The sequence below is a fragment of the Patagioenas fasciata genome, chromosome 5 (genome assembly GCF_037038585.1).
Source record: "Patagioenas fasciata isolate bPatFas1 chromosome 5, bPatFas1.hap1, whole genome shotgun sequence".
Classification (NCBI taxonomy): Eukaryota; Metazoa; Chordata; class Aves; order Columbiformes; family Columbidae; genus Patagioenas; species Patagioenas fasciata.
This window is the reverse complement of record NC_092524.1, coordinates 43,842,770-43,869,249: the sequence shown is the minus strand read 5'-3', so window position 1 is coordinate 43,869,249 and position 26,480 is coordinate 43,842,770. Positions and strand designations below refer to the sequence as shown.

The following is a 26,480-nucleotide window of genomic DNA, read 5'->3' as shown; positions in this document are numbered from 1 at the left end:
CTGTATGTGGCACATTCTTAATAGAAAAACAGAATAACATAAAGCAAGGATTAGAAGTTAGTATTACAGTAATTGGAATTACCATATGGTGGTCCGAAGGACATGAGTCCTAATCATGTAGCCCGGCCAATCAAATTAATCTGAATATACTTTCTAGACATTGAGAAAATAGTTTAATTGCTGATTAACTGCACCTGAATAGATCTGTGGGTCACGAATATATCCGTCTCCTTCTGAATGCTTCTCCTCTCAAACATAGAAGAATGCAGGCTATTAGAAAATCTTTTAATTTCTGCTTGCCAAACCACAGTTACCATCTGTTCTTGCCAATTGTGGAAAAAGGTCAGTTTTCAGCGAAGCCATGCATTTCACAGAAGGTATGTGAAGGGAAATTTCACAGGGGACATGATGGATCCTGATTCTTAGTGATAAACCTTTGGGGGCAGCAGGGTTGGCATATGGTTCAGCATGATATGAAGGCTTGGGTTCCCTGGCTTCGCTTCTTTGGCGTGGAACTGATAAAACCTGGCTCTTAAGTATTGTTTCGCTGGACACCAATCATGGGCAGCGGGAACTGCCCATTTAACTCTCTGTGGGAAGGGAGCCCAGGCTGTGTTCACAATAGTGCCTTTGTAGTGCTGCAAACTGCTCTCAACAGCTTGACAGCACCCGGGAGGAGGGTGAAGGGGCTGCTTTGCTAATTGCCCTTCAAAATAAAGAAAGAGGAGAGTAACTGAAAATTAATATTTGTTTTATTCATTTAAATAGAAGAAGCCTGTCTTCAAGTTTTAAAAATCTTTTTAAAATTGACTTTACTGGCCTCTGAAGGGACTTTTAAGTAGATTATCTTGTACCAGTACTGCAGCAACCAAGGGTAAAGAGAAAACATTCTCTTCAACTATAAAGGAAAAAGAAAAAGAAAGGGAGTTGTGAAGTTTATTAAAGTACAGGTTAGAATTAACGACAGAATTTCTGATGAGAGAAGTTTTCTGTATTACTGTGTAGTGTGGAAGTGCAAATTAATATGTATCCATATGTGCAGTCTTTTTACTGGGCCATATTTAATGTTAATATAATTTTTATTTGTTGAATTTTACAGTTTGTAGTGATGTCTTCATGAAAGGCATTTACTGTTTCTGTCATCAGTGAATATGTCTATATATGCAGAGACATATTTAAGATACAAATTTAAACATTTGAATGGATGAACAGTGGGCTTAAGGATTCATGCTAATACCAGAGAGCAAAGAGCCAGTTTTGCTTCTGTATTTTTACATTCATCAGCCTTAATGATGTGACTTAAAACTGACGTAACACTGAGTGTCGAAGTGAGGATAAATCCCTCTCCCAAAACCCGGAGTCAGTATCTGGGGCTGCAGTTCTCCCTGGCCTGTACTATTCCACATTATTTGTGGACTGAAGTGATGGCTACAACACCTCAACAGCTCGCATTGGCACTTTTGGTGCAAAATCCTTAATAAACTTGGTTTGGGTGGGCGACTGGCCCCGTGCCCGCCCTGCGGCCTCCTGCAGGGCCGCGGCTGCAGGCCAGCCCTGCTCTGCCCGCAGCGTCGTGCCAAGGAGGGCCCGAAGCAGCAGCAGCTGCAACGGGCTTCAAAACAATTAGCACAACGTATCTTATAGGTTCATCGATTCCCATCTTGCATACATTAGTAAGACAAATCCTTCCTGGAAACTGGAGTAGGAATTCTGCCTACATAAAGGCTCCAGCACTGTTTCCTTCACTGTTTTGTTTTCACCTCTGTAGCCTGTTACTAAAACATGGACGAATAGGTGATTTGTAAATACTGTCATTAGTCTTCTAACCACACAGCCAGTAAAGTTAATAAGTAATCTGTTACACTGTTGAGGTATTTGTCCTTCCAATTCTGCTAGCCATTTGATCTTACTATCTTTTCAATTTCATGCTAAAATGCAGTTCAGGGTTTGTAAAACCAGCAATACACAATAAATGGTACTGAAGTGGAGACTTTCTACTATATGTTTGTGTTAATATGCTCCTGCTATATTTCAAACAGATAATTCATTGAATGCCCATTCTTCCTCTTACTGCAGAGTAGATTATATTTAAGTCAAGATTAATGGATAGATTCTGATGTTAAAACGCAGTCTCTGAGCCTGTCATTCCCTAGAGGCATATAGTGCATTAGTTTAAGCCAATATGCTGCTTATCATAGATACTATGACACTGTCTTCAATGACAGTTTACTGTACTTTGTTACTGCTTACTCCGGTAATAAAATCACTATATTGTGTTCTTGATAATTACAATATTAAATAGAAACTTAATTGGATTACTGCACATTTAGATTCAGATAGTTCTTAAGTAATTGTCCACTGTAAAATTTCTGATACTCATTTTTTCTCTCATGAGGTGTGTTCTGTTGTTGTCGAAGTGTAATACTTAGTTCAGTCACCTTAGCTGAAAAAGTGCTGAAAAAAGATCTGCAGTGGGATTTTTCAGTGCAAAGGAGTATCTTTTATCATACAGGTTTTCACTTGAACCTTGTTTTTAAAGTACTTCCATAAGATTCTTTCATTTGCCAAAGTCCTTAAAATAAAATAACTTCTGGGTTCTACAGTGTTGAGGAATTCAATATGTATTGTTAATTCAGATCTTTTTCCCTTAACCTTGAAATTTGTGGAAGTCTGAGCATCAGTTTAGTCATTTTTGCTGTCTAAGCCGATGATAAGAATTAGAATTCCTTCAATTCAATAAGTATATGGTTATCTTAAAGAAAAAAAAAAAAAACCAAAACAAAACAACAAACCAACATACACACACACTTTCTTTATATACCTGGGTTTTATATAGTTTAATTCGGAGAATATTTATATTAAAGTTAAAATTTACATTAAGTCCATTAGACTCTCACTTTAATTCTACATATTTTTATAAGTGCCTTTTGTAAAGGAGCTTGCTGCGGAGTGGTTACATTTTTCATTTCATAATTGAGTGTTTTTTAAGTGGTTAAGCATAGTCCAAATTTTATCCAATTCTAGCTTGTGTTAATGGTGCTGTACTCACACTGCCTTAGCACCTGTTATGGATTTTGAGTCATCTGGCAGCCCGTGGGACTTAGATAAAGAAGTACCAGGTGTCCTGCCTGTCTCTTAATTGAGACGCAATGTAAACAATATAGACTTGGCAATATGGTTATAGGAATGGATTAAAGCCCAGCTTTGTCTGCAACGATGAATCACAGCTTTTTCTTCCTAGATGATGTTATAAACCACTGAAGAATGTTGTTAGCTGTAAGATCAGATGGAACAACATGAAAATAAACAACAGATCAAGGATTTTCTTAGTATTGCAGGATGTTAAAATGTGTTTGGTTTTCCAATGAAAATGTAGGCATCAATTAGAATTTCTTGAAGCGATTTACCAGTTTTGAAAGTGCTCACACTGTAAAAATGAAATTTCTGTTATAAATTCAGATGAAGCCAATGCTTTTCAATATACAATATGTTAGTAAACTAGGCAAAAGGGAATAGCATTGGTTTGGAAACACTCAGTGGCTGCAATTTTTATCTAGCCTATGCTTACCTTGCAGGACTTTTAACCATTTCATCTTTAAGGCAGATACACTGGAAGTAATCTCCTTTAGCTACAAGATTAGTACTCTTAAAGAAAAAAGCCTCTAAATGGCAAAAGTATGTGTTGTTATAGTTTGCAAAGTAACTTTAAATTTACCACAGATTTATTGAACTTTTTAGTAGCATAAAAATGCAAAGTAATTTTCATTACATTCATTTAAAGAATTATGTAACTGTATGCATTGGAAACAAATTGCAAGACCCAGAATGGTGGCACTACTTTGTATGGATTTATCTTTTGTATGTTCTTTATTTTCTTCATGAAGAAATATACCTCAGAAATTGTCTCAGAAAGCCCTTTTGCAGTTACAACTTGTTTTGAAAAATACTTTTATTAAAGATGTTAGATAACTACATTTTATGTTTGCTTAAATTCTACAGTCTTATTCTAACTTGTTTTTCATATTTTCATTTTTTTAATGAAATATCTACATTAATCAGTAGATTGTCATATATATGTTTTACTTTTTAAATTAGTGATTTTGGATTATTAACACTGAGTCTCTTCTGCAGTTTTAAAATATTTTCACAAAATACAACATAAAAGTTTAATTTTAAAATATATCTTTGGTTCCTCTGAGTTTTGTGTTCCATTTTTACGAGTAAGAAAACATTGTTACATTCTATCAAAAAAGTACTGTCACTGGTATAGAAAATATGGTTTCAACAAAGAAAAAAGTCACTTTGGAAGACTTATAATTCTTCTCATCCCTTCACCTGTTTACTCATGTCAAGCATAGTAATTTTTTTTCTTCTCTTTCACCTAAATCACTTTCGTCAGATATGAAGAGAATGAACTGAATTCTGCTTTATGAATCATCAGCGTTGTGGCTAAGTTCCAATTGCATATGCAGGAGTTGCTTTCATTTACAGCGTAGCTGTGTAAACAGATGCACAGAGCAAAATATTCATATGCTATTTTCAATATTGGCGGTATTGAAGAAACAGAAAATAACCCGGGCTGACTTGGAGATATGAGGTTGACTCAAGTAAACAAAAGTTGCAGATGGGGGAAAAAAAAATAATCTTTATTTGTATACTGTACAAAGTAGATGTGGAAATCACTGAAATGCAATAAACAGGGAACACCATGATGCCACTTCTACAGAGTCACTTTTCCGAACATAAGAGGACTTTAACTATTCCTCTCAGTGCGGCCAGCTGATACTGATCACCCACCTACATACAAAACGCAGCCAGTTGCAGGGCTTCCAGCACTGGATCAATAGCAGCCCGTCTTACATCCTTAATTCTTAGAGCCAACAAAGAGTACAAATTGCTGTGACTCAGTATGAGTTCAGCTGGTTTGACAGCCACTGCACAATCTCTTCTTTTAGAGTGAAATTTCCCAGAAAAAGCTTCCATTTCTGTGATGTGTGGGTTTTGTCCTGCCTTCCTTTAGAAGTCGAATTCTGCTATGGCTAACTTTTCAGCTTGTGTAAGACCTGGGTCCTAACCTGTGCTTGTTATGTTTTTACTGGAGGCAGTCCTCCTTTCACATTTTGACTTCAGGAATTGTAGTTTACTAGGAAAAATCTGCCCAATAAAATTGATGCTATCTTCATTTTAAATACCTCAAACTGTAGCAATTAATGCTGTGGGGTTTGCATGCCTCTTCAGGCCAGGGAGCAAGAAACTTAAAATCTCCTACCAACATACGCCATTCCCTGTGCCTCACTGTTTCTTTTTCTCCTTTAGTTTTTAAAGTCCTGGGAGCTTTTTTGCATGTTGACACTACAGTTTTTTCCCAGCAAAGAAGAGATATGCTTCTACATTTGATGAGGCGGCAAATGTAGTAAACAAGAGGATGCCATCTTATGTAGCTTTTCTTAAAATATTCGTAATCTCTTTTATATAAATAATGTATACATGCAATCAAAAAACCTCTTACGGGTGTCTATTGATCCTACAAGCAACTATCACTGGGTGGAGGATTTTCATTTTCTAGTTAAGGATGGAGCAGTGCTTTGGTTTCTGCTTGTCTAAATTATTTTGCAAGTGCCTGGCTGACAAAGTCATACTCTCCGCAATCATATCAATATATATTGACTTCTTAAATGATTTTGCTAACAGTTGGAACTGCCAGGGATGCAGTTGTACATGTATTTCTGACAGTAGTTTGTAATTTAACCTGAAAAAATGGTCCATCTTGCTATTTAGAAATGCATCCTCTGGCTTTTTTCTAAGAGATATTTATCAAAGCCTCCGTTTTCCTAGCACCAGAATCAGAGAATCCCAGGTACTACCTACTGTCAGTACTGTGATCACGTATTCCAATTAATAGTTATATTGTGATATACTTCAGAGATGTGCACATATATCTGCCTTCATATTTTTCCCTGTTCCCATATTTACTGATATTGTTCTTTGTTTTTGCCTTGGCCTATGCTGAGTTATCAAATCTCTCCTTTCAAGTCAGCTTAAACCAGCAGCTAGCTCAGTGGCAGGTGGGAGGCACACTGGTGCAAGCTGTGCATCTCTTCAGCCCTTTTTTAACTTTCTGTCGTGGAGTAGGTTCCCCAGCATAATCCTTACCTCCAGAAGCTGCTTAGGAAATTGGTCTTGATAAAACATTCTCTGTGGCTTTTTTTTTTCCTGAAAGTCTTAAGAGTACTTGGGCCTATGACTACTCTGCTGATCTGACCCAAGTTCCTCCCAATTGACCTTATGGGTGCCTGATTCTAAAATAGAGGTGATGAGAATCTCCCCTCAGCAAATGCCTACTCTTGGGTGCCTCTGAAGTCCACGGGTAGCTAAGGCTTTCACTGCCACTTTCCCCTGGAGATCTACCAGCTTCAGCACATGCTGGAGCTGCCAGAGTCCTTCCTGTATCCAAACAGCCAAATGCCCGGTTCATGCCCCTCTTTATCCATTGAGTAGGTTGCATTTCTTTGCTCTGCAAGGCAGCGATGCTAGGAGTGTGGAAGGTAGACTGGACTGGAGCCCACACAAACACAACAGGAGGTAACTCCCTCGTTATATCAATCAGCCAGGAAATGAGAGAGCGCTTTCCAATTTTGAGGCCACATCTCCTGCCTCTTACAAAACTGTTCTAACCATTGGGACTGAGGACATTTTGTAATCAGGCACGCTCTGTTTGCTGCCGAAATTGCTCTTCATTTCATAAAATAAGATGTCCTCTGAATCACAGGGAAAGTACATGCTCATCTGTATAGCCTGATGGTTATGGTACTTTCCTGGGAGAGGAGAGTCCCTGGATTCCAGCCCCTGCTCAGGAACCGTTTGTTATCAAATGGTCTTTGGAGCAGGCACTAGGATTTCTTCTTCAGCCCTTTTGTGAATCTGACACTTAGATGCTCTTGTAATAGTTGAATGACAAAACTGTGAAGTTCCATATCCTTAATTAAAGTCTTGGAAATCTTACTCCATGTTGAAACTGCTTTTTCTTTATTTTTTTACAGCCTCAGGTTAATGACATTTTAGAATTGGTATTCTCTGGGTGAGTTTAACAAGTAATCATGCATCCATGCTTCTCTGGCTCCAAAATACTAGATAGAGTTATTGTAATGCATTTCATTTAGTTCTAAAACTGAGAGGTGTGAATAAGAAGAACACAAAGAAAACGTTGTCAGAATGACACAGTAAATCTATGGAAATGACAGTGACGAGATGAATTCAACAGAAGGGCTTGAAAGATGGAGACAGTAGAAGAGGCTGAACAATGGGAAGTATGGAGTTTTATGGAGATTGCATGGTTAAAATTACAGGAAAGGAAAAATAAACACTGAACAACTAGAGATGTGAGGAAATGTAACAAACAGACTTCCTTACCAAATTGAAGGCTAACAAAGCCACAAAAAGAAAGGCAATGTGAGGGAATTGGTTTGGATATAAAGGAAAGAGGTTAAGATGGTGGATGAAGATACAAGGAAGAGAGCTGTTTTGCGTGTGTTATTGTGGCACATGTATATCCTTAGCATGGACCCATTATACTGAGATGCTATACAGCACAAGGCAGATGTGTTTGTCCCCCAGAAGTAAAAAAGCCAAGTATGAAACTGAAGACAGCAAATGAAGGCAGATACAAAATTCAGGGAAATGTGAAAGGATAGTAAACAGCATGAACAGTTGTGTGACCCACACAGCAACAGACTGAAGTCTTCCAAGGTGTTTTCTTTGTTTCTTTTTCAATAAACATCATAGCAAAGGGGAGAGTTTGAGGGGGAATCGTTTTGCGGACGCTTACCGAGACCTGGTGCTAGGCGTGAGAAGCCACGTGGAAAAAAGTACAAAAGTGCCTGTCCAAAAATGTCAAGATGAGTGAGAGTGACTGTCTGCATTAACTGACTGGAGGCCAGAGTAGTTTTGATATAATTGATCAATTAGGTATGCACTATAAAGTAGCCTGCATTTATGCTAGGGAGTGGCAGACTGGTGGCGATATCTGAAGAGAATGCCCAGTCTAAGCAGTAAGTTCAGAAAGTGGGCACTGCAATGCTCCCAGTAGACATAAGGAGGAATAAAAACTTGTTTGTTGAGGCCAGAGAAAAGGATGTGGCAGTAACTGAGATGTGAAGTAAGAGCCTAGGTGATTTGTTCATGTAAATGGCTAGAAAAAGTTTTAACTTAGATTATGGAAAAAATCTGCAAGATGTCATTGTATTCTGCCATAGGAATCATAACAGAGCTTGAGTTAAAAAAGGAAGTGATACAATCAACAGTGATAGAGAGCTATTAGGTGAAGACATGAGATGTTGGTTTTTAGACAGATTAAGTACAAGCAGATGATCTGACAGACAGGTCTAAACAGGTCTAAAAAAGTTGCGTATTTACAGTAATAATGGCAAGTAGAATCTTTTCAATATTAAGAGAAATAAGTGCAGATTTAGTAAAATGTATTATGATGCAAATGAAATTTTAGCTGGAGTGACTACAACCTGAGTGACCTATAAAGGTATGATTTCTGATTTTTTCCTGTGCTGATTTTATTTTTGAGAACAATAACTTCAGAGAAAGTATAATGAAGTCATTTCAGCAAATATTTAGACTTTTTTTTGTTATGTTTTTTGTGGATTATGTATCTGCAAGTTTTTAGCTGGCAGATTTGGGTGAGTGACTGTTATTAAATGCATCCCTTACCTTTTTATCCATCCTTTTTTGTTCCAGTTAGAACCTTCTTCAGAAGCAGAAAACTCACAACACTGTTGTTTAAGTATTCAGTCACTCTCTGTGCCAGAGTCTTTCCCTGTTGGTTTCTCCATGCATCCTTCCCATTCCATCTTAATTGCTGATGCCAGTGGCAACATCCACTCACAGTAAGAATACAGCTTGCATTGCCTGATTATTACTAGCCATTGAGTTTGTGTGTGCCACTCAATTTGTAGGTGCTAATAACTCTTCCCTAGAGAGCAGCATTTTAAAGAAATAAATGTCTAGCCTATTAGAAGTAATGTAGAAATTAACTACCATGGGTTTATGGTCACTCTTGCAGGTAGTTGCGTTCAAATACAGCATAGAACTAGATCATCTCAGCCACAAAAGCATACGAATTTGGACTTTTAAAGTACTAGGATGTTCTCAGAATATAAGCTAAGAGAATTTAAAAGTATCCCCATCTCTGCTGCTCAGTTTCTGTTACAAAGGAGGAGTTCTTCTGAAGAGGGCACGTCATTTCTTAGTGCAAAATACTGCAAGCTTTGGACTTGGCATTTCCATCAGATTATTGTTTTGGCTTTAAGTGGGGTTCTGTTTTTAACAAGCTGCAGATGGCTTTGTGAATTGTTATGATGAGGGGCAACCTGGCTAGCTGAATTACTTTTCTCCAGGTGTACTAAGTGTGCATTTGAATTAGACTTCTAGAACTGATATAAGCATGTCCTCTCCACTGTGTAATGAAAACATCATTATCCTCCTCAGTCAGCATCTGTCAAGGCTTCTTTGTTTGGTTAGGAGACAGGTACCTAGATGGGAGAATGGGAATGTCCCTGTCACGTTCAAAATGGTAACTCTCCTTCATTTTTGCCTTATTTGTGTATAAGCTTTGGATATAATAGGATAAACGAAAAGGTTTCCTTCAGAGACCTCTGAAAGTAGAGCATTTTAAAAGCAGGTAGGTGTCTCCACCATACTTTCCCATGAAACATTTTACCCATTCAAGCAGACTTTTAAAAACAGCTTGTTTTGATAGCAGCCTGTTCTCCTGTGGGCCTTCAGCCTTTGCTTCCTGGCAGCACCTTTGGTGCGAAAAGAGAGTGATCAATTGGGAGACTATCAGTGCCAGCATGCATAGAGTGATAAGTTAACACACCACTGGGAATTTCTAGGGCCCACCAAGATACTTCACTTCTAATGTGCTAACAAGCTCATTTTTCTACCTCTTGCCTCTTCAGTTATTTTTTTTTCTCAGAAGAGCTTAGAAGTTGAGTGCATCAGGCATAATGAAAAGCTCTGTAGGAGGGAGAAGCAATAACCCCATTTTTCCCTTTTCAGCCAAATAGAAAATTAGTTTCTGGTAATACACAAAGGCCAGTATTTTTTGTGCAAGGGGCACTGCTGTGAATCAAAGGACTCTATTAACTGCAGAAAATTCAGCAGCTGTGAATCTCCCCCAATGAAAAAAGTGCTTTTCAACAAGTTGAGAGATACGTAGTATTATTTAGACTTCAACCATCAGTTTCATCCTCTATCACTTATACATAGCCTCTTAAAAACTGTGCTGTATTACTTTCCTCTGTTCAAGCTCGATACTGTGTTTATCCCCCAACCTAAGAACCATTACAATAGGAGATTTTTATATTTTCTCTTGTCCCAGTCCTTCTATTGTGGCTTCTCCAGGCTGAGACTTCTGCTGAGGTTCAGCTGTCTCAGGATCCAGAAAGAATTTGGAACAGAGATTTCGGAGGGAAAATTGTTTCTCAGTTTCACTGTGTGACCAAGTTGTGGTCTAAGGAAATACAATTAAGATTGATTTATTCACTGAAAGTTCTTTTCAAATAATGTATTCTCTGTACATTTTTTCATCTTTAGATATACCGCAAAATGTACTGTAAGTATTGTACAGAATACAACAGCAAAAAGGCTTCATAGGAAAAGTTCCATAATTGTTTCTGAAGTATGGTTTTAAAAGCTAAGGTGAAGGGTATGGTTTCCAACTGTAATTTTGGGCTGACAATTTTATTGCTTATCATAACTGAAAATAATATAGTTATTTATTTTAAATGTTAGCACTTGTTGTTAAAAACTCTTATCACTTGTAATGCAGTTTTTATCTTTCAGTTGCGTTATCCCCATTTCACAGATGGTAAAATTGAGTCAGAAAGGTAGTTTCCTCACTGTCTCTGTTCCCCTCAAAATGAGCAGCAAACTTAAAATCAGAACCCAGAAAGTCAAGAAGGTGATTCTGAGTGCATTCTTCCACAGCATGCTGGTTTGGTTGGTTGGGTGGGTTTTTTTAAAAGAGAAATATGTAAGGAAAAAATTATCTCGTTATCTACAAATAAAACATAGAAGAAAAAAAGTGTGCACAAATGTAAATGGCTGGTAACATTTCTGATCATTTTATGGTTCTGTAAAATAACTGGAGAAGGTCTCACTCGCTCAACACATTGAGTCCAGCTGGAGGACTTTGAAAGTTGTGAGAGAAAAGGTTAACTGATTTCTCAGTTCAGGAACTATGCGACATGAAGTCAGCATGGTAGTTTTTCTTGATAATTGTATGTTGCTGCCTGCTGCTCTACATTTTGACAGCCATTTCCATAGTTGCTTTCATGAACAGCAGAAATATTCTCTCGTTTTCTCGCTCTCTCTGTGCTAACAGCACAATCAGGCCTGCTGGAACACGAAGCCTGGAGAGGGTTCTTCAAAAGCAACAACACTTCAAGATACCAGTCTCTTGTCAATAATATCAGAGAGGGAGAACACAGGGAAAAGGAAGAAGGACGGTGTTTTGCTGTCAGTGCCCTGCTGACACCCTGTTAGCCAGTATTTAGGGGTCCTGCGGATTCTTTACAAATATTCTTGCTTGTTTTAACAGCATAGTTGACAAGGTGTTTTTCACAATATTCAAATTTAGCTATGTGTTTATCTTAGCTCCCTGTGTGTTTAGGGATTATGGAAGCAGTTTGTTACAGAAAAATGCAAATTATTTATTTTGTTAATGCTGATGTTATTTTTCATGCTATACCTTTTAAAAATTGTCAAGTTTTTTATATTTAATTGTGACCAGTGTATAGCCAAATCAGTTACTTAAAAAAAAGTAAAGTTGCTGTTGCTTGAAAAAATTTTCAGAAAGTTTTGCATCACACATAAAAATAGTTGAACCATAAGTTTCACATTAATCATGTTTATCTTAAAGTTATTACTTCAGTGCATCAGATATTACCATTGTTATGTACCGAATTAAAAAATAAGCATGTACAGTCACTGAAATACATAATAGGTATTTAACAAAGACAAGAATTCTGAATTACTAGGCACTGATATTTAGTAGTTACAGTACATGACACAAATTGCTCCTTAATTCTTGGCTACACCAGTTATGAGGAGAGAGCACGATACCTGCAAACAATTGTTCAACATCATCTAGAGCCAACAACTTTTGAGGATTTTGCTGCTCAGGTTTTCTGTCCAGCACCTTACCACCACTTGCCCTCAGAGACAGGTAAGAAGTACAGTAAAAAACTGGTTTTGTACAATCTTACTTGAAATGCAGTATCCTTACTTATAAAGACTAAAAAATCAGACCTTTGCACATGGTTAAGAGACTATATGTACATATTTGAGGACCTGGGCAAAGCTGATGTTAAGTCTTTCTTCTGTTGCCTGGCATTATGAGCCAATGCTTGGCATTAAGATTTGGCAAGCTGCTGCAGTATAGAAAGCAGACCCTGTATTTTTACAGTGCATTTTATCGCGTTCCCATGTATAAAGTCTCCATGGATGTGTTGGTACTCCTTCATCCAGGGTAGTTCAGGTAGACACTTTCTTTAATCTAAGGACATTTTGCCTGTAAGAACGTTTTAAAGCTCACTACGTTTTTAGAGTGCAAAGTTCTAAATTTGAAATCCAAGAGCCTTGCTATCATCAGTTTTGTTTCCAGGTTCTTAGCTGCAAAGTTGTTTTTAAGGTCATTTTCACTCTCCAGTAAAATACCTGTTTTATAAGAGGATACTGCATTTTCAGTTACTAATGAGAAAATCAGTAAAAGAAAATGAGTAACTCAAGGCCTTCCTGTTCTGAAATTTCTTGAACTCCTTATGATTATTTCATTATTTTATTTCCCCTCTTTTTAGATCATTAAATATCAGTTCTGTTTATCTGAAGGTAAGACAAAGTGTCCAAAAAACCCCTTTGTTCCTCTTACTTTTACTAGACCACTAAGCTTGTAACCAGACTGTATGCGAACTTTCCTTGTTGCCCTTGTTCACACTAAAAAGAATTTCACACTGATTGAGAAATGACCACTACATCTTCCTAAAGTTTTAGTCTTTTTACTAACCTCAGGTCTGCATGAACCACTAACACTGGTTTGGGGATTAAGGTAACTAATGATACAGACAGTTGTTGAATGAGTAACACTTTATTGTGTTGACCTTTGTTTCTCAGCATGAACGAGTAGTACTGGATGGCAGTGGTGTGGTTTGTACCCTGTACTGTCTTTCATTGATGTTGTCAGACATTCTGCAGTGATAACATAGGAGAGAAGGAGAAGAAGAATGTGTAACACTTGAAATTCCTTGTTCAGAAACCTTTACTTAATAACAAATGAATCAAAATGCTTCTGTGGAAAAGCTGTAAATCTAAATAAAATAAATTAATTTGGCAAGTGGTTATCTCTAAGTTTATTTCTCAATTGCGAAAAGATGCAGAAATAAATTCCAAAATTATAGAGGAGTTGTGATAGGACTATAGAAAGAATGACTGAAAGTATAAACCGTAAGTAGAAATGAGGAGCAGTTTCAAAGCATAAGTGGTGTAGTAACACTAGTGCAAATAGTCAAGACCAAAGAGAAACAAAGTTAAAAGTTAGTAATTTAAAACCAATTAAATCAGTATAAAAATAGTAATATAATTTAATGTATGAAAACATTTGAATAGGAAAAATCTGTAACTAGAAACATTTAAAACAATAACCAGGGATACCAGTGCTTGGCGCATTTCCTATCTAATGTACTCAGTAAGTATTCAACACCAGACACTTTTGTATGGCTCATATACAGTCTATGTTTTAGTGCGCTTGTAACAGTTCTGCCTGTTCACTTCTGGAAATCTCATTCCAGGCTAACTGGTTCTGCCCTCTGCCTCCGGTTCATTCTTCAGGGGTGAAACAAAGCTGCTTTTCTGTGCTAGTTTGGTGCACTGGAGAACACTGCTCTACAGTGGCAAATCCTGTATTCCTTCAAAAACTGTCCTAGTCATACTTGGTATTCTCTAACATGATCTGGGAAAAGATTATGATTTTTGGAAACTTGATTTTAGACTTAATCTTTCTATCAAATGTAATAATTTTCTGCAGGAACCTCATTAGTAGGAGGTTGTGATGTATTTCACAATGCACGTGTATGCGCATGTGTGTTTACGTACCATGAAACATTACGTCCTGCCCGGAGGGCCATGTTCCTCTGGACCTTGCGCTGTGCAGTGGAACTTACCAACACACCAGTGTCAGGAGCAGCCAGGGGCTTCCTAGGACAGACATGCAGCACGATGTGACCCGCCGTCAGAGTCACCCTGTCCCCAGACCTGCTGGACTCTACGCTTCCATTGCAGCCCAGGGGCACAGGGGACGCTCTGACTGTGCCCGTGGCAGCCTTGTGGGTTGAGCCCTGTTTTGTCTGGGGCTCCTGGTGCTCAGCTTCAGGACAGGGTGCCTGAAATAGCACTGTACCATCTGCCTCCAAGCTGACTCTGCAGTGCACAAATTCTAGAGCCTGAGGCAGAGGTAAATTAACACCACAGTCATCTGCCAGAAAGGTTACCCCAGGGCTTGGGGTTGGCCTGGACACCACTGTAGCAAAGGCAGACCTGTGAGTGAGGGGGAGACGGGTGACCCAGAACTTGCATGGACTATAATCCCAACAAAGAGTCCACCAGATATGCTATTAAAAAAATAGATGCCCCCGAGTTACCAAGGTCCCTACAACAGGCAAATTTATTGAAAGATGCATGAAGAAGTCTGAATTGTGCCAGGGTGGCACACAGGAGTGGTGCTGGACTCCTGCCTGGCCACATTCATCTCTCTCAAGATGACTCAGACAAAACCTTGCAGGCTCCCTTCCAGACTTCCCATGTCATCTGAAAAATTCTGACCAGCTTCTTAAAAATTCATCACAATTATTTTTTTAAATACAAAATATTTTTCTCTCTCTTTTTTTAATGAAAAACAGCCTACCAGAAGAGACTAGAAAATATTTTCACATTTCAGATGTTATAGACTTGGTTCTTTAATTGGATTGTGATCTCCAAGATTACAATTGCTGAATATTTTTATTTTTTATAAAATATTATATACAATTTCTTCTAAGGAAGTTATATAGAAACTTTGAAGCTACTACAGCCCATCACCAGGTGTTGTAATTTTGTTGTTGTGATCCTGTTGGCTGTTTTCAGCATGGCATTTTTTTCATTTGAGCTATGATAATCAGAGCAAATACAGAACATGCCATTTTGGTAACAATCTCTATTTCCTCCGACTGACATATTTTATCAGAGGCTCAGCCCTCAGCAGAAGCCATTTCCTTCCTTAGAGTGGTTGCTCTTCAATACAATGTGATTGTGGCTGCTGCTGTTTTATCTGGATACTTAGCTTGCTCTTTCAAAATATCTGACAAGTCTGCTTTGCCGTGTTTAGGAACCTGACTACTGTAGTGGATGCGTACATTTAAAAAAAAAATGAGATTTACCTGCACTTACTGTAGTTCAGTTGGCTTTTTATTTTTACTTTATGCTGACTCTGTTAAATAGAGTAACTGCAAATAGTGTGTTAGAGTAACTCCTGCTATACAGCTCTTCAGTAAGCCAAATTTCTGTGACATCACAATAGGTTGAGGGAACTGTCAATGGTAGATGACACTGAAGGGCTTATTGACCCCATGATGTTAAGAGGGTGAGATTTTAAATGTACTGATGCCTTGGGTTTGTTTTTTCATTATCTTCTTTTTTTCCCCTCTCTTCCTAGTAAAAATAGTACCTCAGTGTAGCAAACCTTATAAAGAAGGGACCTCTCTCTGTTAGTCATGGTATTTTCCTTGTGATAAAAGCAGCAGACTTTTTGATCCCAACAATCATTCCTTATACTTCCAAGGCTGTGTTCTGCTGCGCTATTCCGCCAGTGAGTGGGGATGCCAGCTGCCAGGCAGGGAACACAGAGATCACAATCCTTCAGTGTTGCACAAAGGAAACTCAAATGCAACAGCATCTCAGTCTCTTCTGCTGCTGCTTTGCTGCCTAACTTTGAACTGAGAATCTTTATGGCCTTCTATTACCCCTTCATGGATGAGAATGATGGTGTTTTTCTCACTGGAGAAGGGTCTAAGCAACATTTGGTGGTGCTGGTTGAAGTTTGGGTTGGAAATGGAATACAGAAATGAGGGCTGGATATCTGGCAGGGCTGGGAAGAGTTTCTCATTATCCCTTCTCCATTTCAAACCTGAAATTTTTTGTTTTCATTCCAAAACAGAGAAAAACCACAAAACTGTCTGAATTTTTCCAAAAATTTCTTATTGACACAACTGATGCTGAAACTTTATGCATTTCTGAACTACTGCCCTTAAGTTGACCCCTTGGGTGATAGTAAGCTGGGGATCCTCAGCACTTTGAGGCAGTAAATGTAGTGTGGACTTCTAGAGACCCGAACAGATCAACTTTCTATAGTTAATGAAATGGGTCCACTCAAAAGAATAGAACTTGATTGTCCAATTTAAAAGCATCCCATGCATACACACAAAGATACAAAATTAAATTTGAATCCTGACATTTCCTAGGTTTTTAATGCTAGACTTTATTATTTATTGCCTTGTTAAAATATTTGCCTTCCATTTTTGTTTTAAGGCATACAGCAAGAGAGAAATTATGTGATACTGATTAACAGCCACATGATTCATAAATAAATCTGTAACCTCTAGATCCACCACCAGCTCCTGCAGATTGAGACGGGGGAATAACTGGTAGTACTGGTTAGTTGTGTTACCTCTTTGAATCACCACTAGTTTCCAAATTGGGAATTTTACCAGTGGTTTTCAGAAATATTAGTTGACAGAGAGGAGCGGGTTTACCAAACTCTTACGTTTCCAGCCAGGTTCTGAAGAGCATTTTTCACTGGACATGGGCTCTGCCACTCTTTTGCTATAGACTTGAGTAATTTTTTTGCTGTGTCCTTTCTCCTGTCTGGCTCTTCTTTCTCTCCTACCCAGTTCCAGTCTCCCAGGTCTTCCTCACCTGCTCATCTTGCTTTGCAGCTGCTTTTGCAGTCTTTTTCTCTGTGTCTGCTTCTCACTTCCTTTCCTCATTTCCCAAAACTAATGACAGACTTAATTACTTGACTTTAGCAAGGCTCTGCTGAGCACAACAGACAACTTGGCCAGATTTGGACTGGGGGCTGAAGTATCTTAAAAGGCCATCTAAATTTACCAACATGCAAATGATATTTTCCTCTGTGGTCATTCTCAGAGATGGCACTCAGGAAAATGTTGATCCAGACAACAAGGTGTGATAAAACTAGCCTTACTGAGAGCAGTCTTGCCATGCAGCACCCTATCTCAACATCAGCACCTTGTCAGGCTTCTGCTCACTGAATTTTTCACCTCTTTGAAAGCCAGAACTGACGAGCAAAATGAGTCATGCCAACGTGTATGTTATGATACGCCCAGGTTCTTCCACCTCACCTCACTCCTAAATCAGTCTCTGTGTACTTAGGATTCCATTTTACACTGAAATAGTTAATTTCTGAGTCAAACAACCAACGTACTATTATTAGAATATCCTAAAAACTTCAAGTGGAGTGGGAAAATGTCTCATTTCAACTTTGTTGATCCACCTCCTTGTTCAGAAGCAGTTGAAACGGCTTTACATGTTGATACCAAAATATCATAGCTCATCAGGCTATTATATTTGTCACTTGTCAAGCCTAAGAGATGAAAAATACGGATGACTTCCTGACATTTTTCAAACTCTTAAAAATCCTAACACATCTATTTCATTTATTTTGATAGAACTTTCTGGTTCTACGTAAATTGTCTATAAAGCCCTCTTAATTTAACCTCATTTTTATGTTTTGGATAACTAAACATTTCATTGTATAGAGAGATAAAGATAAAACATTTTACACTGATGATTTTAAAACTGAAGGGGAAACAAAACCTGCAAACGTTCTATACAGCACATTCAATATCCACATGCGTGTATGTGAGTATGTATGTATATATAGTTATATACGCTTATCTAAAATCCAAAGAAATTGAGTTTATAATCAGTCTGTTGATTTCTGTCAGACTTTACATATATTTTAAGTGCCATTATTCTTCACTCTTCTAGTGTGATATGTTCAGATGTGAAATCACTTTACATGACTTCTGTTCCTCAATAGTCAGATTGTTAAAAAATGGGATTGCGTCTGAGTCTGTGCTTCTGTCTGCAGTAATTAGGACCAAAATTTTAAGATACAACCAGAATAATATCTTAATTGAAATAATGGGGATAGGGGGGAAGAGTTAAGGTTTTCTTTATCCATCCCATGATAAAATTTCACACCAGGGTTTGACCCTTTGATACAGACTAACTAGCTTAAATACTTGGTTGATTTCAGGAGTCTTATGTTGAGACTGGCTGTAATTTTACTATATTTAATACTGTGAAACAGCTGGGGAGCAGAAGCCATATATCGAGTTGCCATTTGTTTTTCCTTCTTGATTGTGTGTATGTGTGTGAGTATTTAACTGTTTCCACAGACTTTAAGCAAGCATTTCAGACAATGTTTAGGATGTAACTCAGTTGCTATGAATAAGGTTGCTGGATCTGGATAATGTTATAGAATTCTTTTCTTTCTCTTTCTCTTTCTTTTTTTTTTTTTTTTTTCTTTTAATGCTTAGTTGGTAAGTATGACGCCGGATTTCAGAGCTGTTGCTTCATTGCACATAACTAACTCATCACTCTCTTTAACCTGTAGCATGAGCAGCAATTGCATAATGAAATTCGAAATTCCGTTTTCTGTGCTCATCTGTTAATACCCTTCAATCTCTGCAGTTCGTGTCTCATATCTCACACCTGTTATCTTTTATCTTTTCTCCCCCCCTCCTCACTTCTTTCCACTCCTCCTTCCTCATCACTTCTTCATTCTCAACAAAGAAAGAAATGCTGTGATATTTCTTCTCCTTCCAAAACCTCCACTAGAAAGCATTGGCCACATCAAGGTAAAAGGCAAAGGCTTGAAACGGAAGGTCTTTCACGCTAGCTGTGAATGGTACGCTGTGCAAAACAACAATGGTTATTTTCTGTTCTCTTCCGCCATTCAAAATGCTTTAATTCCTTGTAAAATTAGAACAAGATAGAATTTCAGAAAATGAGAGTGCATGTTTCCCTGCCTGCCTTTTTCTGTAAGGCACGGTGAGTCAGGCATTATCATGCTTTTCCAGATTGTTTGGCAATGAAGTACCTAGGTCATGAACAGAATTACTGTCACCACCTAGGAACAAATAACAGCCCTTTCTCCTCCCTGTCCCTTCGATGGGTCGTGTCAGTTTGGAAAAGACAGAAAGCACCGTGCCGTCTCTCTGGAGCGGGCAGGTGATGGACCAGGCGTGGAGGATGGCCAGGTCACTAAATCACTCAGCTTTATGACAATACATTTTAAATTTATTCTCAGGCTTCTTGCTTGATGACCTCATTTTATTTTAGAGGAGCCTTTTGAAGTAAAACATGATCAGCTCTGAATGGTTTTTGCACCTCTTATATATGAAATGTATACTGAGGAGAGAGATCTTCAATTCTGATTATTGCATTAAAATTTTAAAGAATTACCTGTAATAGTACGATGTGGAAAAAATAGCAAGTGATATTCTGTCTTACTGAAGTCAGCAGGGGTTTCCTCATTGACTTCTGCAGAGTGGAGCTTCTGTCCATAATTTATACGGGTCAGAGGTGATCAGTGGCGACTAAGGGAGAGTTCAGTCAGGCTCTCAGTTTCTCTAAAGGGCTAATTAAAGTGCAGTTTAGTTTTGTGGATGTGAGTTCGTAGTCTTAATTTTCTGTACAGGGGAAGGAGAACGCAAATTTGATTTCATGTTTTCTCCTTTTCCTTTTTTGTCTCTATGGAAGAAGGTTTGGAGATGGGCTGTTTGGAAGGGAAGAGCCTTGTCCTCTTTCAGGGAGGACTCAGAGCTCGCTGTAATGTAGCTCTGGGCACTGGGCTACAGAACTACACACCCTTATCTCAAATTCATCTTGTTCCTTTTACAAAGAAATGTTAACATATAGTGCATCCAGTTAGTATGATCTGTTCAAGCTTCTGCCTTGTGGGCTCTGTAGAAATTTGCCTTTTGAAGCACTGACTAAAGTTGGGATGGGAGATGTGTTGCCCTCCTGGTTGGCCCCTGATTCACTCCACCTCTTTAGCTGCATTCCTAGAGCTCCCTTCATGTGCAACCAGCTGTTAACATTCATGTTCTCATTAAAGACTGGATCCTTTTGGGTTGTGGTTTGAACAATGACTCCCCATCCCTGCAAGGGAACTGGAGGTGTTTGTTCTCCCAGCTAGGAGGAGAACATCACCCACTTCAGTGCTGCCTCAGTTGCTGAGGGCGAGGGGTTCCTGCAGTCCTGTAGCTCAGTGGTTTCTGGCATCACCTTTTCTCTAGAGGTGGATTTGTGGCAGGTGCCAGCCTCACACGCAGTACCGTCACCCACAGCTGGTAAAGGGTTAGGAGATGCTGTGGGGATGACAGCAGCACTGAAATTCCTCTCTGCCCCTTGTGAATAGCTTCCCATGCTGGGAGCATGGCCGGTGGCACTGACCCATCTGGTTCTTGCTGTCCTCTGCAGGCTTCTGCCCAGAGACTCAGCTGGGAGAAACTCCAGCAGCAGCAACAGCGCAGGTGGATGGAACAGACTTAGCCTCTCCAATGTCTCCTCGGACTAGCAAGAGCCGCATGTCCATGAAACTGCGCCGCTCCTCTGGCTCAGCCAACAAGTCGTAAGCGGCGAGATGCCCTCAGCTGAGCAGCGACCAGCCGCCCTTCCCGCAGCGACTCACCACATCCCCTCGCAGGATAACGTCTCTCATGTGTGTGTGCCCCTCCCTGCATACCCTGGGTCTGTATGTTTATTTTAAACAGTGACACTGGAATTTTACTTTAGTATTTTAGCTTTTGGGTTTTTTTAAATCAAATTCCAGGCTGTCTTTATTTTTCTTTTTTGTTTTGTTTTGTTTTTGTTTCTTTGCTTGTTTGTTTTCATTTTTAGTGCAGTTTGTACTCTGCACCTTTTACCTTCCTGGATGATTACAATATCTTAACAGTAGTCATTTTTAACTCTGGTTGATCTCGAGTCATGTATGGAATTGGAGACTGCAGTTGGATTACACTGTATTTATTGTGCCCCATTGCCATTTTCTCTGTAACAAAGAAAGAAATATGTACAACTTGAAAATGAGTATACAATTCTAAATTGAAGTTGCATTTGTAAAGTCTTTGTCAGATGTCACAATGGTAATGCACAGGATGTGTACAGATTATTTATGTTAAGAATAAAATAGTTCAACGGCCTTTCAAGCATTACAGAGTCCAAATGAAATAACTTGCTCATAGCACCAACTCTTCACAAAGCAACATATCATTTCATAATTCTGCAGGTGATGCCATAATCTATGCCAGAAAAACAGAAAAAAAAAATCACTGTGCTGAAATTCTACTTATGCTTGGCTTCCAAATATTTTTACAATGTTTGCTTTTTCCAAGTGGTATCAATAGTAAATGCCATCAAGTTTCATGGGTTTTAGACTTTATCACTGGGCTGGTGGGTCTACATGTATATTCTTGTTTCTTACATTAAAAAAAAAAAAAATAAAGGGCACTTTCCTGATAGAAAATCATTGCTCTGATGCTGTGTGCTAGGGAAGAAAAGGGAACATGCACCAGGAGCCTGGCCTGACATGCTGGCAATTGCAGTCCTGTGAGTGCAGATTAGTGCACGCGTTCCACCCACCCAGAGATATTTTCCAACCGAAGATGAAATGCTCACATTTTGAGTCTGGCAAACAACAAAAAGCTGTTGACAAAATGTAGCATGACATCAGTACTAACTGCATGTGTAAATATATCATATGGGCAACAATAAAAAGATAAATTATGTATTGTCATTCATGTAGTATCTACGAATTTGTAATGGTTGAAGAGAAAACATGCTATTTAATAATACAATAAAATTATTCTTACCACCTTTTGTATATGAGTCATTGACCTCTGTGATTAGTCTTACTCCAGTTTATAGAATAGGGTATTACATGTGGAGCAGTTAAGTGCAATACACAGTTTTCAGTTAAGTGCGATACACAGCTTTCATTTGTATTAAAAAGTACACACAAGTTCTTAGGAGCTCTTTCCTAACCCATCGCAAGAATGCCATGCTGAAAACTTTTCCCCAGATCTGGTAAATATGATACGTGTTGCTCCGCGGGTAACGCAAAGCACAGGACGTTCCCTTCTGCGGGCTGGTTGCTTGAATGCTAATTGTAGGAACAGTTAATAATCATCAGGTTTCTGTGGTCCGAAGTGCTTCGTCTTTGACTGTACAAGTGGAGAAAGGAGAGCAGTGGTTTAAAAAAAACATAGTGACCTCCAGGGAAGAACTCATTTAATGGCATAAACGGGCATTATTACCAACATCCCCGTTATGAACAAATGACAGAAAAATCCACAACTTAAAATAACATGCTTTATTTCTGGCATATGATGAGAGCGAGCTGTGTGTTTAGCCTCCTTCATCAGACAGCAAATCTTGGCTGCTTTAGGTTATATTGTATTAATTCATTTGTCCAGGTCCTACAACTAAAATGAGAAGGTCCATGAAGCTAATTTAAAATAAAGCACTTATTGCTTGCTTTCAGCCTTTGGGCATGATACATATGAATCTTTTGTTGTTTGTAACAAAATATAAAACCAGAAATAATTGCTTTACAGGATGCTAATCAAAAGATTGAAATATTTTGCGTGCTCATTTCAGAGTGTTAGAACAAAGGCTACGGCTGGGATCAGTTTGGTCCTTCAGAAATCACCAGCTGACCCATTTTCCCCTACTGAATTCAAGGAAGGTGTGAGCTTTGTTTTAAAACCTTTATTGAATTTGTTTGCCCTTATTTTTGGCTTCATCTGTTATCACATTTAGAAACAATCACCCATGCGTGAGAAAAATAAATAAATAAATTAGTAAATAAATAAACGCCAGCTGAAATGTCAGTAGCTAGTAAACTCAACAGTATTTCAAAGCATTTGGGCAGAACACCATTAAAGCCCGGGAATACACACCGTGGGTTGCTTTGCTAAAGGTAGGTCTCGTTAGGGAGAAGGAAGGTAGCCTGTCATCCGCACTTCAGCAACATATCAAAAGACTGTTTCATGTTCTAGTTCCAGCTGTGCACAAGACTCAGAGGAGCTCAGGTCAACAGCGCAGCTCACGGAGCGGAGGGGATGGAGGCCACCCAAAAAGGCCAGGTACAGCCAGGGACCCTCTGCCTGCCGAAACGCAGGGGCTGGCAGGGCCGCACGCTGCTCAGTCTGGCGACACCGAACTGCACTTCTTGCCATTTTCTGTGCCACACTAAGGACACATGAAGGGAGCGGGTTTCTGAAATCGGCAGCTGCCGGAGACATGCGTTTTGCCTGCTGCATGGTCGCTGGAGTACAGAAACACAGAGTAAGCGGGAGATGCGTACTTATCTATAGAAGAACACCACCTCGTCTTTTAATTAAGCAGACAGCACGATTAATTTTCCATACTTTTTTGCTAGCTATTATATGACTTGACATTGACTTAATATGAACATTTACCTTCTCGACTATCTTAGTACAGAGTACAACAAACAAAACACCTCACAATAACTTAAATGTTGAAGCTTGGGGGCTAAGGCTATTAAAACAAGGTCACTAGATCAGGCTCCTTTTCTCACGAAAAATAATTCCTCTCTTTAAATATCGTATATACACTTGTACTTCTATCCTGGGACCGAGAGTAGCTACGGAAGATGTACTTTCCGTGGGCCGACATCCACCGCCCTGGCATTGCCCGCATCCCGACAGATGCCGGCAGGGCCCGGATCCTCGGCTGCTGCCGCCAGCCTGGGGCCGTTCGCGCCCCCCAGGCGTCCCCCCGCTGCCCCGGCAGCTGGCGGGCAGCGCTGCTCTCCCGCCCTTGAGGGCTCGGCACCAACGCTGCCGGCCGGATTCGCGGCGGCGCCGGTACCGCCCGTCGACTAAACCTTCTGCCGTGCTGGAAGCGGGGCGAGTTTCGCTGCCCGTCGGCCGAGGAGGTGAGGGAGCGCCGGAGTCCTCGGATGACTCCTCTGCCTCGGTAGCCGTGAGTACCGCGACTTTCCATAGGAATTACAGCGTGGACAGGACTCGCTCGGCTTGCCCGGGCTCCCGGAGCAATCCCATCGGGGGCGGCCGCGGGCCTAGCAGCCCGGCCGGACGGGCACCTGGAGCAGTAGGACCTGCCTGCTCTCCGGCGGGTGGCACTTGCTGGCGTGCCGCGCCAGCCCGGGCGCGCTGAAGAAGGTGGCGGGGCAGTGCTTGCAGGGGAAGCCCTGCCGCTCGCCGCCCGCCGCGCCGCCCTCGGGGGGCCCGGCCGGCGGCGGCAGTAGCAGCTCTTCGCGCACGGCGTGCCACAGCCGGTGCTTGTCCCTGATGTCCGCCGAGGGGAAGCGGGCGCCGCAGAGGTGGCAGGCGAAGGCGAGCTGCCCGCGCTCCGGCGGGCCGTAGGCGGCGGGCCGCGCCGCCCCGTGGGTGCCCAGGTGCTTGCGGAGGTAGGCTTGCCGCCGGAACCGCTTCTGGCAGCAGGGGCAGGCGAACGCCTCCCCGCCGGGGCCTCCGCCGGGGCCAGGAGCGGCAGCGCCGCCGGAAGCGGGGCCGGGGGCAGCCGGGGCACCGCTGGCGCTGTCCGCGCCGCCGCGGTGCTGACGGGGCGGCGGCGGCTGGGGCGGGGTCGCGGCGGGGCCGCGGGGCCGCCGCTCGGGGCTGTTCTCCTTGCCCGGCGGGACGGCGGTGGCGGAGCCGTCGGCGCTGGGGCCGGGCCGCGGCTTGTGCCAGCGGCGGTGCGAGGCCAGGTTGGCGGGGCAGCTGAAGATCTTGTGGCACTCGGGGCAGCGGTACTCGACGCGCACGATGCGGGAGCAGCGGTGCTGGGCCAGCGCCAGCGGGTCCGCGTACTGCTCCTTGCACAGCTGGCAGATGAACTCGCCCAGCGGCGTACGCCCCGCCGGCGGCCCCGGCCGGCCCTCGGGTCCCTCCTCTTTGATGCGCAGCCCCAGAACGGGCGAGGTGGTCACCTCGTCGGCGAAGCTCAGCTTCCGCGTGGCCTTGGCCTTCTTGGCCGGCGCCTTTGCCCGCGACGGCCGCTTCAGCGCGGGCACCGGCGGTGGGGCGGGCAGCGGCGTGCGGGGTTGCAGCAGCAGCTTCTCTGCGGGCGGGAAGGAGGCGGCCAGGGGGAAGGACTCGGCGGAGGCGGGGGAGCTGAGGCACCGCTCGAAGAGAGCCGCCCGCGGCCCCGCGGCGCTGCAGGGTCCCGCGGCCCCCCAAGTGGCCGGCCCCTCCGGCGAAGCGAGCCCGGGGCCGCCGCCGCCGCCGGCGGGCCACGTCGCGGGGCAAGCGGCGGCGGCGCCCTCCTCCTCCTCGCCTTCCTCCTCCTCCTCGGCCCCCTGCCTGGCGACGGGGCTGCCCCCGGCGGCGGGCGGCGGGAGCGGTGGCGGGGCGGGCGGCGGATCCCGGTCCGGGTCCCGTTCCCGGGGGCGCGCCCGGTAGGAGCTGCCGGGGCGCCGGCTGCGCTTGACGAGGAAGCCGCGCGGCATGGCGGGGCGGCGGGCGCCACCGGCCCGCCCCGCATTTATACCCCCGGCACCCGCTCCCGCCCGGGCGTCATCCTCCCTCCGGCGGCGGCGGCCAATGAGGAGTTGGGGCCGGCGCTGGCGGCGGGGGGAGGTGGTGGCCGGGCCGGGGCTCCCCGCTGCCGGGGCGGGCGCGCTCGGTCTGCGGGGACGGGCGGGGTGTCCCCGGGAGCGCACCCCGCGGCGCGGAGCCGGGACAAACTGCGCTCTGTGGGATCGAGAGAGGTGTGGGACCGGGAACGTGGGTCTGAAACGGGAGAGACCAACCTCCGGGGCACGGCCGCAGCCCCTCGGCCGAGGGGCCGAGCAGGGTATGGCAGGAGCATCTCTAGATGCTGCTGATGGGTGTTTTTGCCAGGAATATCCATCCACCACTGAGGCCGGGACGGGCCACCCTCCACGTCTTTCCTCCGAAGGGAGCGAAAGCTGGGAGCCTGCTCCATCCTTCCACACCGCCACATCAAGAGTTTTTCCACAAGTCGCCAGAAAGATCTTGTATTAAGGTGAGGTCCTCCTGCAAGAGGAGAATTGCCGCGGCCGATCAGAATGCCACATCCCTCATCTAAGTAACGGCTTGTGGCAGCTTCACCCATGGGCAGCTTCCTGAGCCCAGAGGAGGCAAGATAGGGTTATGGTGCCACAAAATGCAAAAGAGCCAAAACCTGCCCCCTCCACCCTCCCCTGCCTCGTTTGTGGATGCTGTGAGCCTCAGTGGCAGCTTGCGCATCCCTGTAGCAAGGCAGTAGTTGTGTTTGCTAAACCAGTAATCACCTTTTTAGAAATGCTGTTGTTCCAGTAGGTAATGGCGTGCATTTGC

At 42.3% G+C, this 26,480-nt stretch overlaps 2 protein-coding genes across 12 annotated transcripts in view; one reads left to right on the top strand and one right to left on the bottom strand.

Annotated features, from left to right (window-relative positions):
- RALGAPA1 (Ral GTPase activating protein catalytic subunit alpha 1) overlaps positions 1-22,012 on the top strand; it is a 142,209-nt gene extending 120,197 nt beyond the window's left edge. For 7 of the 11 annotated variants that reach the window (XM_065838424.2, XM_071809402.1, XM_065838423.2 and 4 more), the window contains 2 exons: positions 12,114-12,238; positions 20,611-22,012. In XM_065838424.2, the coding sequence (XP_065694496.1) occupies positions 12,114-12,238; positions 20,611-20,765 (280 nt within the window). In that variant the 3' untranslated portion in view covers positions 20,766-22,012. Of the gene's footprint in view, positions 1-12,113; positions 12,239-12,869; positions 12,901-13,182; positions 13,410-18,918; positions 19,034-20,610 lie in introns of those variants that run through there. The other 4 variants (XR_010651401.2, XM_065838431.2, XM_065838425.2 and 1 more) reach the window with 4 other exon arrangements.
- A 2,110-nt stretch (positions 22,013-24,122) lies between these two features.
- On the bottom strand, positions 24,123-25,627 carry INSM2 (INSM transcriptional repressor 2). Its single transcript, XM_065838432.1, has one exon. The coding sequence runs from the start codon at positions 25,625-25,627 to the stop codon at positions 24,236-24,238; it is 1,392 nt and encodes a 463-aa protein (XP_065694504.1). The 3' UTR covers positions 24,123-24,235.
- Positions 25,628-26,480: the final 853 nt, after the last annotated feature.

Coding starts and splice junctions, on each gene's coding strand:
- INSM2 (XM_065838432.1), bottom strand. CDS start 25,627: ATGCCGCGCGGCTTCCTCGTCAAGCGCAGCCGGCGCCCCGGCAGCTCC.